Consider the following 13,723-nt stretch of genomic DNA (forward strand, 5'->3'; position numbering starts at 1 on the left):
CTTTGGGTCCTTCACACCAGTGGAGGATGCGGACCATGAGGCGAGTTTCAGAATCTGTGTTCTGACCTGGTGGCCTCCTGGAGGGGATACAGACTGTGGGGCTTCTAGGAGTCCCCATGTGTGGCAGCACCTTTGTTCCAGGTAGTGAGGAGTGAGCAAAGGGCAGGAGCAGAGTAGACCCTCTTTCTGGAGGAGAGGGGTGCCAGGCCAGTTAGAGGGGTACACACCCTTGGCCGGTAACTGGAAGGTGGGCCTCGAGCGAAGGCTTCAGTGATTGCATATTTACCACTGGCCTGGGAGGAACTCCACCCTGACGTGGGGTTCCCTGAGCTGGGCCAGCTCCATGGCAGCTGTGGGGGGCAAGGGTGCAGGACCTCACCCCCAGGAAGGTGTGCTGCCCCTGACACGGACCGTCTCCCCAACTCTTGTGCAGGTCCAAGCTCTCTCGGAGGAGGTCTGCGCAGATGAGGGTCTGAGCGGAGCCCCCATGATGGCCTGCCCCCACCCCCACCCCCTCGTCTGTCCCATCACTGGCCTGCCCCTCCCCCGCCGGGGGTGCAGGTGGAGGCCCAGAGCCTGGTCCAGCGGCCCTTCCCGACCTTCCGTCACAGTTGACTCTGCCTGTTGTGGTTCCTGAGCTGCTCTGAGGAGGGAGAGCCAAGAAAGCGCGGAACCCCGGCAGGGGCGCGGCGGGTCTGCCCTTGTAATATTTTTCTAAGGATAGACAGACTTATAATTAATATATGGCTAGTTAGTGGCACTGGAGCAGTCCCCCCCAGAAAGTAACTCCTGTCAGTCTTGTATTTATGAGTATTTATTTCTGATACCTTCACTGACCTGGAAGATTCCGTGGACTGCCCTCCTGCACTCCATGTGTCCTCATCGTGTTCCTCTCCCAAGGGTAAGGACCGCAGAGAGGAGCAGGGGGGAGGCGGCCCAGGGCTTTCCCCTGCACCGTCCAGGGCCTGTGCGCTGGGTCTCCTGACACTGGGACAGACAGCCCAGTGGAAGAGTGTCTGAGTTCATCTGGACACGCTGGGCACGTAGCCAAGGGCACAGGGCAGATCCCCCTGGCTGGGGTGTAGGTGACAACAGTCACAGCAGGACTGGTCTTAGATGGCAGTCACAAAGTCCCTCAGAGGTGACTAGCGGCTGAGCCTCCGTGCTGAGCCCCCAGCTGGCCATCACAAGGATGGTGGCTGGGCTGGGAGGCAGGTGGCCAGGGCCTGTGATGTAGGCGAGGAGTGGGGTGACCAGGGCCAGGGGAGCTGGTCCCATGTGTTTATACCACAGTCCCCTTCTTTGCACCCCATGGGGAGGGAAAGTACTATCACCACATCTGTGAAGCAGAAGTGACAGAGGAAGACTCTGTCCTGGGGACCTCGGGGTCATGACCCTCCTACCAGAGGGCATCTTGGTGTGTGCTGCTAGGTAGCGGTGACAGCAGGGTGGGAGTTAAATTGAGTGACTTCCTGAGAGCCGCCTCCTCCACGACTTCCTGCAGAAAGAGTGTGGGGTGCAGGCCAGCCAGCCTGATCCCCAACCCTGCCCAGGTGTCTGAGGCCAGCCAACCTGCAGAGCACCTGCTGGCCAGGGCGGTACAGGCATCCAGTGGGTTTGTGGCTGCCAGCAGTGGAGCCCCAGACCCAGCTGGCCTGGTTGGGCCCAGCCTTCACCATGAGCTGGGGCACCTGAGGCCCACCATGGGGAGGCACCCTGCTAGCCAGAAGTCTGAAACTGGCCACTGGTGTGTCCATGCACACACTTGCTGGCGCTCTCCTGTGCTTGGGATCCGGGGTTCTGTGAGGGGCGGTCCTCTTGGCCCAGCTGGACGCTGTCCAGGCTCAGGCCACACTATAGGACGCGGTGGGCTCTCACCCACTGGGGGCCCTCTGTGAGGGGAGCTGCTGGTACAGTGATCTGCTAGGAGTGTAGGGTGTGTGATGGGGCTGTCCACACTGACTTCAGATGCCCACACAACTCACGGAGCCTCTCACATACGTACACACACACAGTTGTAGGCCCTGCAGTGACCACCCTCTCTCCTCGCCAGGGTCCCCTCTGCACCTCTGAGTGCAGGTCAGGGTCCCTGAATGTCAGGGCAAGTGCAGGGTTGGGGGGGGGGGTGGTAGCCCCTCCCCCAAGGCCTGGGCCATGGTCCTGTCCTCTGGGTCTCCTCTTTTCCATCCCTCGTTCCCCTGTAGCCCGATCCCCTTGTACATACGTGACGCCTGGCCCGCCTGTTCCGCACTGCCCCTGCCCACCCACCGTCCGCCCTTTTAGGTGTGGCCTGTCCTGTCTCTGTGCTCCTAGACTCTGTCCAGTGCAAAATAAACATGATCCTCCTGCAGCCCATGCCACTGTGTCGTCCAAGTGTCAGCGTGATCGTCGTGGGCACCCACCTGGGGACAGTGGTGGGGATGGAAGGTTTATTTAGGGCTTGTCCACCTGCCCCAGGAACACAGAGCTGCTCCTCTGAACCCCAGCTACAGGGTCTTCTGCTGTGCTGTGCAGGGCACCACGGCCCACTGCTGAGGTAGGGCTGGATGACACCCTGGGCACTGGACAGCCCCATCCTCACCCAGGGACACACACCATAGCCGGTGTCATTGGCTTCCTGGTCAGTGAAGATTCCCCTGGCCACGTCCACATCTGTCAGAGGAATGGTTTTCCTGCACAGACACAGCCCCTCTGAGAGCTGGGGAGGACCCCCATCCTGCTTGCTAAGTGCCACATGGGCAGCACTGCACCTGTGGACAGGCCAGTGAGGAGGACATGGCCCTGGGCTCAGGCTCAGAGGTTCCAGGGCCATGCTAGAGAAGGCCAGCAGTGGCCATGGGCCCAGGAATGGTGGTGTGGACGTTGGGCAAGGGGCTTTCTGGAGCTCCTTTCTAGGAGCCCCCAAAGAAGGCTCAGTCTTCAGACCTGTGGGTCTCAAGACGGCCTCCAGGTTGGCTGGAGGTGCTTTTAGGGGCACCTTGCTGGGACAGGTCAGGGCCCCATGAGGCTCAGCTGCAAGGTCTCCCACAGCCTCGGGGTCTGAGTCCCTTCACAGACTGCCATTTGGGGGAGACCTCAGGGCAGATGGCCGCTGAGCAGCACCTGACCCCACCTTATCCTCTTACCCACCTTAGTCCTGCCTCTACTCAGACCCCTTCTCCCAAAAGGAGGCCAAGGTCGTAGGGCCTTAGGGAGCGGCGACGCGCATTGGTCATGCAGCCCGTGGAGACACCCTGTGTGTTACCACCTGTGCTGGGCGGTGAGGGGCTCCTCCTGCTGGTCTCACCTTGTCTGGAAATAGGAAGAGGGGAGGAAGCAGAGAAACAACAATCAGGCCAGGGGGACACAACCCTGGGGCCAGAGCTAGCTGGTGCCCAGTGCCACTGCTGACCATTGTAAAGGGAACCACAGAAGAAGGTCCTGGGTACAGGGGCAGGGGGCGGAGCGGGATGTGGAACAAAACTCAAAAAGATTTTAAGAAACAGCCAAGCTTACTGGTCCAATAGGCTGGGTGGGGCTCCTGAGATTCTGGTCCAGGGCATCCTTTGAACCTGGAGCAAAACTCACCCCTGTGGTCAGCTCTCAGGCACCTGGACACCCATCTGTAGATGACGGGTCAGCTCTCACACATCCTGGACACCTGTCTGTAGGTGACCAGGGCTCAGCTCTCAGGTACCTGGACACCCATCTGTAGATGACAGGGAGTCAGCTCTCATGCACCCTGGACACTCGTCTGTAGGTGACCAGGGCTCAGCTCTCAGCCCCCATCTGTAGGTGACCAGGGAGCTCTAGCGATAAGAGAGCCACCTGCAATCCCAAAGATACGCAGTTCACATCTACCAGCTGCCCCACAGAAGAACAGAGGGCCCTTCCTCCCGTGTGATTACTGCCTCTGAAAACCCGCTGGACGGGTGGCTGTGAGTTGATGGCACATCACCACATAAGGTGACAAGGAGCTCCAGGGACGTCCTTGGGCCTTATAGACTATGGTGGGTCTAACTGCAGCATTCGCCCAAGGAAAACTGTGAAGGCAGGAGAAGCGGGAGGAGTTAGTGAAAACGACAGTCACAGGGTGGAAGTGGGAAGGGTGCTACAGTGTAGATGTTGTGTTCAATGCTCTAAAACAAAGCATGCAGGGACGCCTGAAGACCAATCTACTTGGTAAACTTTCAGATAAAAATCTTTTTTAAAAGCAGAATACCAACAACACTGAATGTTTTAAAAAGAAAAACTGTAGGGGAATGTGACCTTGGACTTTTGGATAATGCTGGAGTGAAGGAGCTGGGGGGCTCAGAAGAGGCCCGTCTGTGTTCTTGATCCAGAGGATGAGAAGGAGGAGCTTTGATCTCAGCAAGGAGCACGGTTAGAGGGTCAGCTGGTACCAACTATGTCACCCCAAGATGCCGAGTGCCTGGACGGCCCCACCATGCAACACACTATTCCTGGGAGTCCCTGCGGGCTCCATCCCTGCTCACCTGTCGGCGTGTCTTCCAGCCCAGCTCTCCTCCTGACTGGAGCAAACTGGTTCCTTTCTGGCTCTTCTAGGCTACTTCTCAGTAGAAATAGATGTCACGATGGCGGGTTTCGTATTTACCTCATGCAGCTATAGAAGAAATATTCCAACTGGGTGGCTCTGATAAACAGAAGCTTCTTGTCATACTTGAGGCCAGAGGTCCAAAGCGCTGGCTCAAGGTGTTGGGTCTGGAGAAAGGTCCTTTCAGTGGTTTATCGTCTTACTTGCTTTCAGCACCTGTTCTTTCAGACCAGCTACGCAGTGGTCACTCTGGTTTGGGGTGGAAGCCTCTTGGCCTTGGACTTGAGGCCCACTGGGACAGCTGTGTTCTTCTAATCCATCTCGGTAGTGACCCCACCTCTTCTGTTCTGATCTGCCCCTGGTGCACTGCAGCCCGGCTTGCTTGACTTTGAGCCCTCGCTCTGACTCTGTCCCCTGACACTATGAATGGTAGCTCCACACTCTAGCTGAGCTGGAGAAGGTCTGACTCTGAAACCCAGGAGGCCATAGTCCCATGCTGAGGAGATTCAGAGGCCAAGTCTCCCCTTTGGAACCCCAGAGGCCATGGCCTTATCCATTGAGGCCACGGTCTCCTTCCGTGTGCCTCGTCTCTGCAGCGTCTGATTTCTCTTGAGCTGGCTTAGCCTCAGCCCGGCTTCAGCAAGGGTTACGAAGCTCCTCAGCTGTGCCAGTGAGCGCCTGCGGGTGCCCTGCTCTGCCAGTAAGCCCAGACCCGGGGCAGTCAGCTCTCCTGCTCTGTGGATTCCTTCTAAACCACCTAATGCCCATCTCCTGGCTCTGTGGTGGCTGTTTCACGGTCACTGCTTCCCACTGTCTGCTGTCAGTGTGGCCACTGGCCTCCTCATATCCTCTGAACTCTCACCAGAACTGCTCTTGGCATCTGTTTCCTAGCCATGGTCTCTTCAAGTCAGGCAAGGTGTCGCTGCAGAGGCCCTGACTCCAGTCATGGTGTTCTCAGAACGGGAAAGCAAGTGATGTCTTTAAACTGTGGCATTGCGAAGAACCTGGAATAATTATGGATTGTGAAAAAATCTTTCCTTTTCAGACACTGCTGGATTCAAACATCACACCCACGTTCCAGGCACCACTGGAGCAGCACACCACCAAAGTCCAAATTCTGGAACCAAATTCCAATCTAGTTCTCATGCGCTGTGGTAACGATGGTTTCAACATATTTCTTTTCCTCTGTTTAATAGAACAGATGTCTAAACTCTGAGCACCAGCTCTGAGGGAAGGGTTGCTTTTCTGGCTCTAGGGCAAGGTCCGTGGGTCTATGTCCCGGTGTCCCAGCCCCCGTTTTCTCCCCGGTCCGGGAGGTTCGTAGCTGGGACTCCAGGCCAAGGATGTGGTCTGCTCCTGGCTCTCATTTGTTGGTGGCTTCCAAGTCCCTCCTCCTCTGCTCTGTTATCTCCTGTGCGATGAGGTGATGCGGGCCACATCCCAGGGAAAGGCTCCTTACACAGATCAGGGCTGCAACTGAGTAAAGGTGTTGCCTCCAGCCAGTTCCTTGCAACTGATTGCCAGATCATATCACGGGGCTACTACATTATCACATAAGCGTCAACCCACTGAGAACTGGGAAGCAGTCAAGTTCACATAATTTGGGGGATTCAAAGCCATCTGTGACAGTCTTAGAGGTAAAACCTTTCTCACAAACAAGCCTATGTTTTCGCTAAAAGTCTATTTTACTATACAAACATAATCTGTATTTTTTACTTAAAAACAAAGAATTTCATTCTTTGTCAACAATTACAATGAGATACTTCACTCCAGTAAAAAGAGTAATGTTCAGTAAGACAGCCAACAAGAAATTGGCGAAGGTGTGGAAAGACTGTCGCTCTCCACACTGCTGACGGGCATGCGAAGTGGTGCAAACTCTGTGGAGAGGTGTTTGGCACTTCATACCAACTTGGGGGCAGAAATATCATTGAACCAGCAGTCCTAGTACTCGGTATATATCTCAAAGGATGAAGACCTGTAACACATACTGGTATTCTCATTCTGAGGTTTATTGCAGGGGTATTTACAATAGCAAAGAGCTGGAAACAACCCAAGTGTCCATCAGGGGACGAAGGCTAAAGAAATGATATGGTACATTTCAAAATGGAGCATCGTGTGTCGCTAGACGACCTCCCATCAGTGGCATAACGGCCAGCGTGGCTGAACCTGGAACAAGTTGTGTTGAGCAGCATGGGTCAGTTTTAAAGGGCTAGTGAAAACGGGGAAAGCGGAGGCAGGTTTGTACACAAAGAATCAACCTTACGAGGTTAGCGGGCGTGAGCAGCGGAGAAGAGGCAGATCTAAGAAAGCAGCGGGGGAGGGAAAGGCCACACACAGTAGTAGTCTGTTGTTGCTCTTAGGTGCTCTCGTGTCGACTATGGTTCCCAGTGACCCGTGAACAAATCAGAAGCCGGCCCTCTCCGGTGCCGTCTTCGCCATCTCCTCCGGCCTGACGCCCATTGTGCTGTCACTGTGCCAGTCGTCTTGTTGAGAGGCTTCCTTCCTTCACCTGGTCCTGCACCACAACCCTGCAGGCATGCGCCAGAATCCACCAGCTGCTCCACAGGAGAAGGTTGGGCAGTTTCCTCCTGTGCCATTAACTGCCTCCAAAAACTCGCTGGAGGGTCAGCTAGGGGTCGGTTCTGCCTCGATCCAACATGACAACTTCTTCTATATGATGGCTTTCTCCGAGAACTGGCCCCTGCTGAGACGAAGCCTCGCGGTCTTGACCTGTAAGGAGCACTCTGGTCACGCTTCCTCCAGACATGTCTTATTTGTTCTTTTGGCATCCAGAAGGTTTCAGTGTGCTTCTCCAAAACCCCAGCTCAACAGCATCAGTAGATTTCTCTTCTTTGGTCTTCCTTGCCTATCATCCAACTTTGAGATACACAGGAAGCCATTGAAAACATCAAGGCTTGGATCAGGCACATTTCAGTCTCTGTACTAACATTCTTGCTCCTCAGTACTTTAAAGATGTCTAACAGTAGATTTTCTCAAAGCAACACAACTTTCAATTTCTTGACTGCTGCTACCATGTGTTTTGATTGTGGCAGCAAAAGGAAATTGTTGACAACCTCAAGCTGTCGAGCGAATGGTGAGGATTTCTTTTTTTTTTTTAAATTGCAATGTAATCCATTATTGAGGGAGCTCTGGTGGCCAATTGGAAAGACGCTGTACTGCAATGCCAAAGACACGTGGTTAAGGCCACCAGCTGCTCCCGGGAGGGTGAGCAAAGTCCTCCAGCATGATTAACTGCCTCCGAAAAGCACTGGAGGGTCAGCTATGGGTCGGTTACCAACTTGACAGTAAACATCAACATGGATACCTTTGTAAACTCAATAAAACACTTTATTGCAAAGTCAGTTAAATACTGTTTCAGTATTATAGCAATGTGCACAGAGCCTAAACTGGAAAATAAAAGAGGAAGAACTTGCTCAGCATTTCTCAAATTGAAAAACAAATTCAGACTTCGCATTGCTTGCTGAGAGAGGCTCTGGGCTAGATCTGAAATGATCCAGGAAACACCAAAAGAAGATGGAGGGAATACGCAGCATCACTGTACCAGAAAGAACTGGCCGACCCTGAGATATTTCAGGACGCACCATGTGATCAAGAGCATTGGTATCAGTCCAGAATGAGAGCTGCATAGTAAAGTGGGCTGGGGTGGGTGTGGGGAATTATACACCAATGAAAGATTTTTTTTCTCAAAGGAAAAAAAGTGAACTGGTGGAGGGGTGGGCAGGGAGGAAAATGTGCAACAATGAATGAATGGAAATCCAAGTTCTCTACAGATTTTATTTTTTTTTTTTTTTTTAAAGAGGCAATTGTAAGGAAAGCAGAAGCCCAAGCTGTGCTGAAGGCTTTCGTTAAAAAATAAGGCCCCAGGAATCAATGGGACACCAACTGGCTTGTTCCAACTCACATACAGCTCAGGATGTGATGTCGATTTGGAGGGTGACTGCTCAGCCGACTCACTGGAAGAGAGGCGTATCTCTTCCCAATCCCAAGAAAGGTGACCCATCAGCATGTGGAAATTATCGAGCATCTCACAACTTCACTCGTGAGTGCACGATGTCTCAAATCTATTCCTGAAAACAATTTTTAAAATCATGTGGGGTAAACTCAAGATCCTACTTTGGCTCTCATGGACTGTGTTAACTATCTTCACTTCCAGCTGAATTTGCATGTGAGTAGTTGGCAGTCTTTCCCACAACTGACCTCTGGCCTGCTTTTGACAGCCAATAAGGAGTTTCTCTTTGCACAGTTGTAGTCGGCCTGGCCCCTGTGTAGCCTGAGGGAGCCATCGGATGAGTCCAATTAGTGTTTCTATTGTTGTGTACCATTGAGGCAGAACTGCGCCCATAGCTGACCCTCCTGCAGCTTCTCAGAGGCCATAAATCACACAGGCAGAGACTGCCCATCCTTTTCCTGCAGAGCAGCTGGTGGATTCAAACTACGTGCCTTTGGCATTGTAGTGTAGCTTCTTACCAGTAGGCCATCAGTTCTCCCCTGAGGCTGCTTAGACATTGTAACCAATCAATTACATTGTTGTTATGTGCCCTCCAGTTGCTTATGCCTCACAGAGACCCATATACAACAAGTCTAAACCCTGCTCTATCCTGAGCAGCCCTTATCGTCTCTGACACACCTACCTCATTACCCCAGTCACTGTCAATCCATCCCATCCAGGGTCTTCCTCTCTTGTGCTGTCCCTCCACCCTCCCAAGTATGATGTCCCTTTGCAAGGATTGGTCCCTCCTGGCAACTGTCCAAAATATGTCAGACAGAACTTAAAAAACCTTGTCTCCAAGGAGCAGCGTGGTTTCACCCTCCCCAGGACAGATCTGTTTGTTCTCCTAGCAGTCCATCGTATGTTCAATGCTCTTCTCTAGCACCACAACTTACAGGCATTGGTTCTTCTTCTATCATCTGTAGTCACTGTCCAGCTTTCTAATGTATAGCAAGTAATTGTGAAGACCATGACCTTGAACAGGCACACATTAGTCTCCAGACTGACATCGTTGCTTCTCGGTACTCTGGAGAAGTCCCTGACAACAGATTTTCTAAATGCAATTCATCTTTTAATTTCCTGACTGCTGGTATCAAGAGTGTTGATTGTGGGGCCAAGCAAACTGACGCTGTGAACAATCTCAGTCTCTTCACCGTCTATCATGATGTTGCCAGTAGGCCCTGTGATGAGAATCTTTGTCTTCTTGACATTGAGCTTCAACCCATATTGAAGGCTACAGTTCTTGACCTTCTGCAGCAAATGCCTCAGGTCCTCCTCAGTTTTGGCAAGCAAAGTTGTGACATCTGCATAACGCAGATTGTTGATGAGTCTTCCTCCAATCCTGATGCCATATTTCTCCTCATAGATAGAGACCAGCTTCCCAGATGATCTGTTCTGCATATAGGTTGAAAAGATACGGAGACAGGATGCATCCCTGGCGGAAAAATTTCCTGATTTTGAACCACGCAGTGTTTCCTTGCTTTGTTCTGTCTACTGCCCTCCTGGTCCGAGTATAGGTTTTGCATAAACATAGTCAAATGGTCTGAGAGTCTCATTCCTCTTAAAATAAGCCACAGTAATCCATCCAGTTAAATGGCTTTGCATAATCAATGAAACACAGATAGACATTCCTCTGGTATTCTCTACTTTCAACCAAGATCCATCTAACATTAGCTATAATATACTTAGTACCACGGCCTCTTCTAAACCCAGCCTGCATATCTGTTGATGTGGTTTTCCAATCATTTTTTGATAATTTTTAGCAGGATCTTGCTTGCATGTGTTATTAATGATATTCAATAATTTCTGCACTCTGTCGGATCACCTTTTTTTTTAAGAAAAAAAAATATAAACAAATATGGATCTTTTCCAGTCAGTTGGCCAGGTTTTTAGCACAACTTGGTGAGCACATCCAGGGCAGTGTCTCTTGAAATATGTCACTTGGTATGCTGTCAGTTCCGGGGGCCTTGTTTTTTCCTATTCCTTCAGAGCAGCTTCAGCTTCCTCCTTCATCAGCACAGGCTTTTGGTCATACAGTGTCTCATGAAATTCTTCTGTGTCAGGCAATTCTTTCTGGTGCAGTGACTCTGCACACTCCTTCCATCTTCTTTCAATGCTTCCTGGATTGTTTAATATTGTGCCCAAAGCATCCTTAAGTATTACAGCTTGAGGCTTAACTTTGTTCTTGAGTTCCTTCAGCTTAAGAAATGCTGAGCGAGTTCGGACCTTTTGATTTTCTAACTCCAACTCTTTGCATATTTCATTATAATACTTTGCTTTGTCTTCCTGCACTGCCCTTTGAAATCTTCTGTTCACCTCCTTAATTTCTTGATTTCTTCCCTTTGCTTTGGCTTCTCAGCACTCTAGTGCAATATTCAGTCTCATCTGACATGCCTCTTTGTCTTTTCTTCCCCTTCTGTCTTTGTAATGACCTTTTGTAATCTTCCTGGGTGATATTCTTGATATCCTTCCACAGCTCATCTTGTTTTCATTTATTGGTGTTCCAGGCCTCAAGCCTGTTCCTGAGATAGTTTTGAAATTCAGGTAGGATGGACTGAAGGTCAAATTTTGGTTACTGTGGATTTTATTTAATCTTATTTTAGTTTGAACTTGCATATGAGTAGTTGATGGTCCGTTCCACAGTCAGCACCTTGCCTAGTTTACACAGCTGATATTGAGCTTCTTCAGTGAGTCTTTCCACAGATGTAATTGATATGATTCCTGTGCATACCCTCAGGTAAAATCCATGTGTATAGTATGCATTTATGTTCTTCCAAAAGGTATTTGCAATGAATAAATCATTGATTGTACAGAATTCTATCATTCTATCTCCAGCCTCATTTCTGTCACCAAGTCCATGTTTTCACACTACTGATCTTTCTTCCCTGTTCCCAACTTTTGCATTCCAGTCATGCATTATTATTAATGTATCTTGACTGCATGTTCGATTGATTTTTGATGGCAAAAGTTGGTGCAAATCTTCTATTTCCTCTTCTTTGGCTCTAGTTGTTGGTGCATGTATTTGAATGATAGCGGTATTCTCTGGACTTCCTTGTATACATATGGATATTATCCTGTTACTCATATCATTGTATTTCAAGATAAATCTAGAAGTGACTTTTTTTGAGCTATGAAAGCAATTCCATTTTTCCTCCTCTTTTCATCTCTGGCATAGTAGAGCATATGATTGTTTGATTCAAAATGCTCCATGCCGATCCATCTCGTTTCACCCATACCTAGTATGTCAATATTTATGCATTCACTTTCTTTCTTAATGATGTCCAATTTTCCTACAGTCACACTTCTCACATTCATGTTCCAATCACTCTTGTCTTTTTACAGCTGTTCCTCCTCCTTTGTGTTTCCATATTTGAGATCTCAGCCTCAGTTGCCATGTCTGCTAATCTAAGCATGCTCTATTGTACACAAGGTTTTCAAAGATTTGTTGTTTTGGAAGTGGGTGGCCAGTCCTTCTTCCTAGTCTGTCTTAATTTGAATGCTCATATTTAGAACCGTATCTGACAGACTAGCATTTTACAGAGAGGAGCAGATGAAGGACATTTCCCAATTATAGAAGTAACCAAAAGATTCAGTGCATGTGGGTTTTGTCTTGACCCACCCCTTTCCCCACTCCACAGCATCCCTTTCCACTCCAGCCTACCCCGTTCAACACCTCCCTCCCTCTATCCAGCCCTTGATATGTTGATGGCTTAGGGCTAAGCCTTGTGTTGACGCCTAAAGCCTCATGCTGCTGTGGGTCTCCTAAGCTGTGGCCAGCCTCTTGTGAGTTGAGAAGGCTCTAGCTTGCCTCCGGAAACTCTATGAACTTGGAAAAAACAATAAAAGTTATACAAGTTTTCAGGTCTTTTGTTCATAAGGTCGCTATGAGTCATCTACAACTCAGTGACACTTAACAACAACAACAACAAGAGAGCTCTGTTGGCCTCGTGGATAGAACGTTATGCTACGAAGCCAGAGGTGGGTGATTTTAATACGCAGTCCTCAGGCCTGGTTTTAATTGTTTCTGGACAATCATTCTTCTAAGTGGTATAGCACTGGTCTGTCCATTTGCTGTACAGAGGTAACTCGTGGTTGCTGTGAAGCTGAACACCGTGATGCTGATGTGTCAAATGTGAGAATGGTTACCCATGTTGGACAGTGTTTGGTGGAGCTCCCTGATTAAAACAAGCTTGGAAGCAGGAGGGACATCTACTTCCGAAATAGTTTGCCTCTGGAAATTCTATGAACTTGGAGAAATTATTAAAGTTATACAAGTGTTCAGGCTTTTTGTTCATAGTGTTGCCATGAGTAGTCTATGACTTGATGGCACTTAACAACAACAACAACAACAACAACAGTATTAGGGGAAGGATTTCTGTCTCAGATGGTCCTCAGAAAAGTCCTTTGCCCTGAGCTTCTGCTCCAGGTCTGAGTTCTTGTGGCTTTAGTGCTTCTGCTTTTTGCAGCATGCTGTTGTCACAGTAGGACAATTCCCCAGAAGGGGGTGAAGTCGCCTCTAAATCTGGTAGACAAGTATCATTTTCTTGGCCCAAGGGCCTTAAACTAGTTTTTGGTTTTTGGGTTTTTTTGCACTTTCGTGTAACCTGGTTTATTGTGTCCCTAGGTCCCCAGGATTCTGCAGGCAGCCCTTGTGTGGAAAGGAACAGACACTGGTTGGCGGGACTTCAGATCCCTGCCCTTCAGGGAGGGGTGCCAAGCTGTTTGGTTGTTCCCATTTGTGCTGCCAGCTGAGGATTTGTTTTGGAGAAGGGAGTTGAAGGAGAAGAAAACATTAGACTGGCCAGTGCATGAGTTGCTAGTAACTGGTGTCTGTCTTTGCTTTCGGATGTTCCTGACTGTGTACCGTAGTAATAATGAGTAGCACTTCACCGAAGTGCCAGTGACGCCGGAAACCATCTGCAGAGATGTGGTGGATCTGTGCAAAGAACCCGGCGAGAGTGACTCCCACTTGGCTGAAGTGTGGTGTGGCGCTGGGAGGACATGCAGCCTAACATGTGCTCTCCTTGGGGCCGCCTTTGTTTGTCTTTGGTATAGGCACGTGACACTGTGTGTGAAGTTCAGGCTTATCCATGGAGATGTCCAAGCATGTCCGCAATCCAGCTTTGAGTGGTTCCACAGGCTCTCGGTCTTTTTTTCCCCCTGCAGTGAAATGACTGGTG

The 13,723-nt window shown here is 49.9% G+C and overlaps 1 protein-coding gene across 2 annotated transcripts in view; it reads left to right on the forward strand.

Annotated features, from left to right (window-relative positions):
* KIF1A (kinesin family member 1A) overlaps window positions 1-476 on the forward strand; it is a 58,924-nt gene extending 58,448 nt beyond the window's left edge. For both annotated transcript variants that reach the window (XM_006893430.1, XM_006893431.1), the window contains one exon: window positions 434-476. In XM_006893430.1, the coding sequence (XP_006893492.1) occupies window positions 434-476 (43 nt within the window). The remainder of the gene's footprint in view (window positions 1-433) is intronic.
* Window positions 477-13,723: the final 13,247 nt, after the last annotated feature.

Source organism: Elephantulus edwardii, unplaced genomic scaffold (assembly GCF_000299155.1).
Source record: "Elephantulus edwardii isolate Elephantulus edwardi_28Jun2011 unplaced genomic scaffold, EleEdw1.0 scaffold00127, whole genome shotgun sequence".
In the NCBI taxonomy this organism is placed as follows: Eukaryota; Metazoa; Chordata; class Mammalia; order Macroscelidea; family Macroscelididae; genus Elephantulus; species Elephantulus edwardii.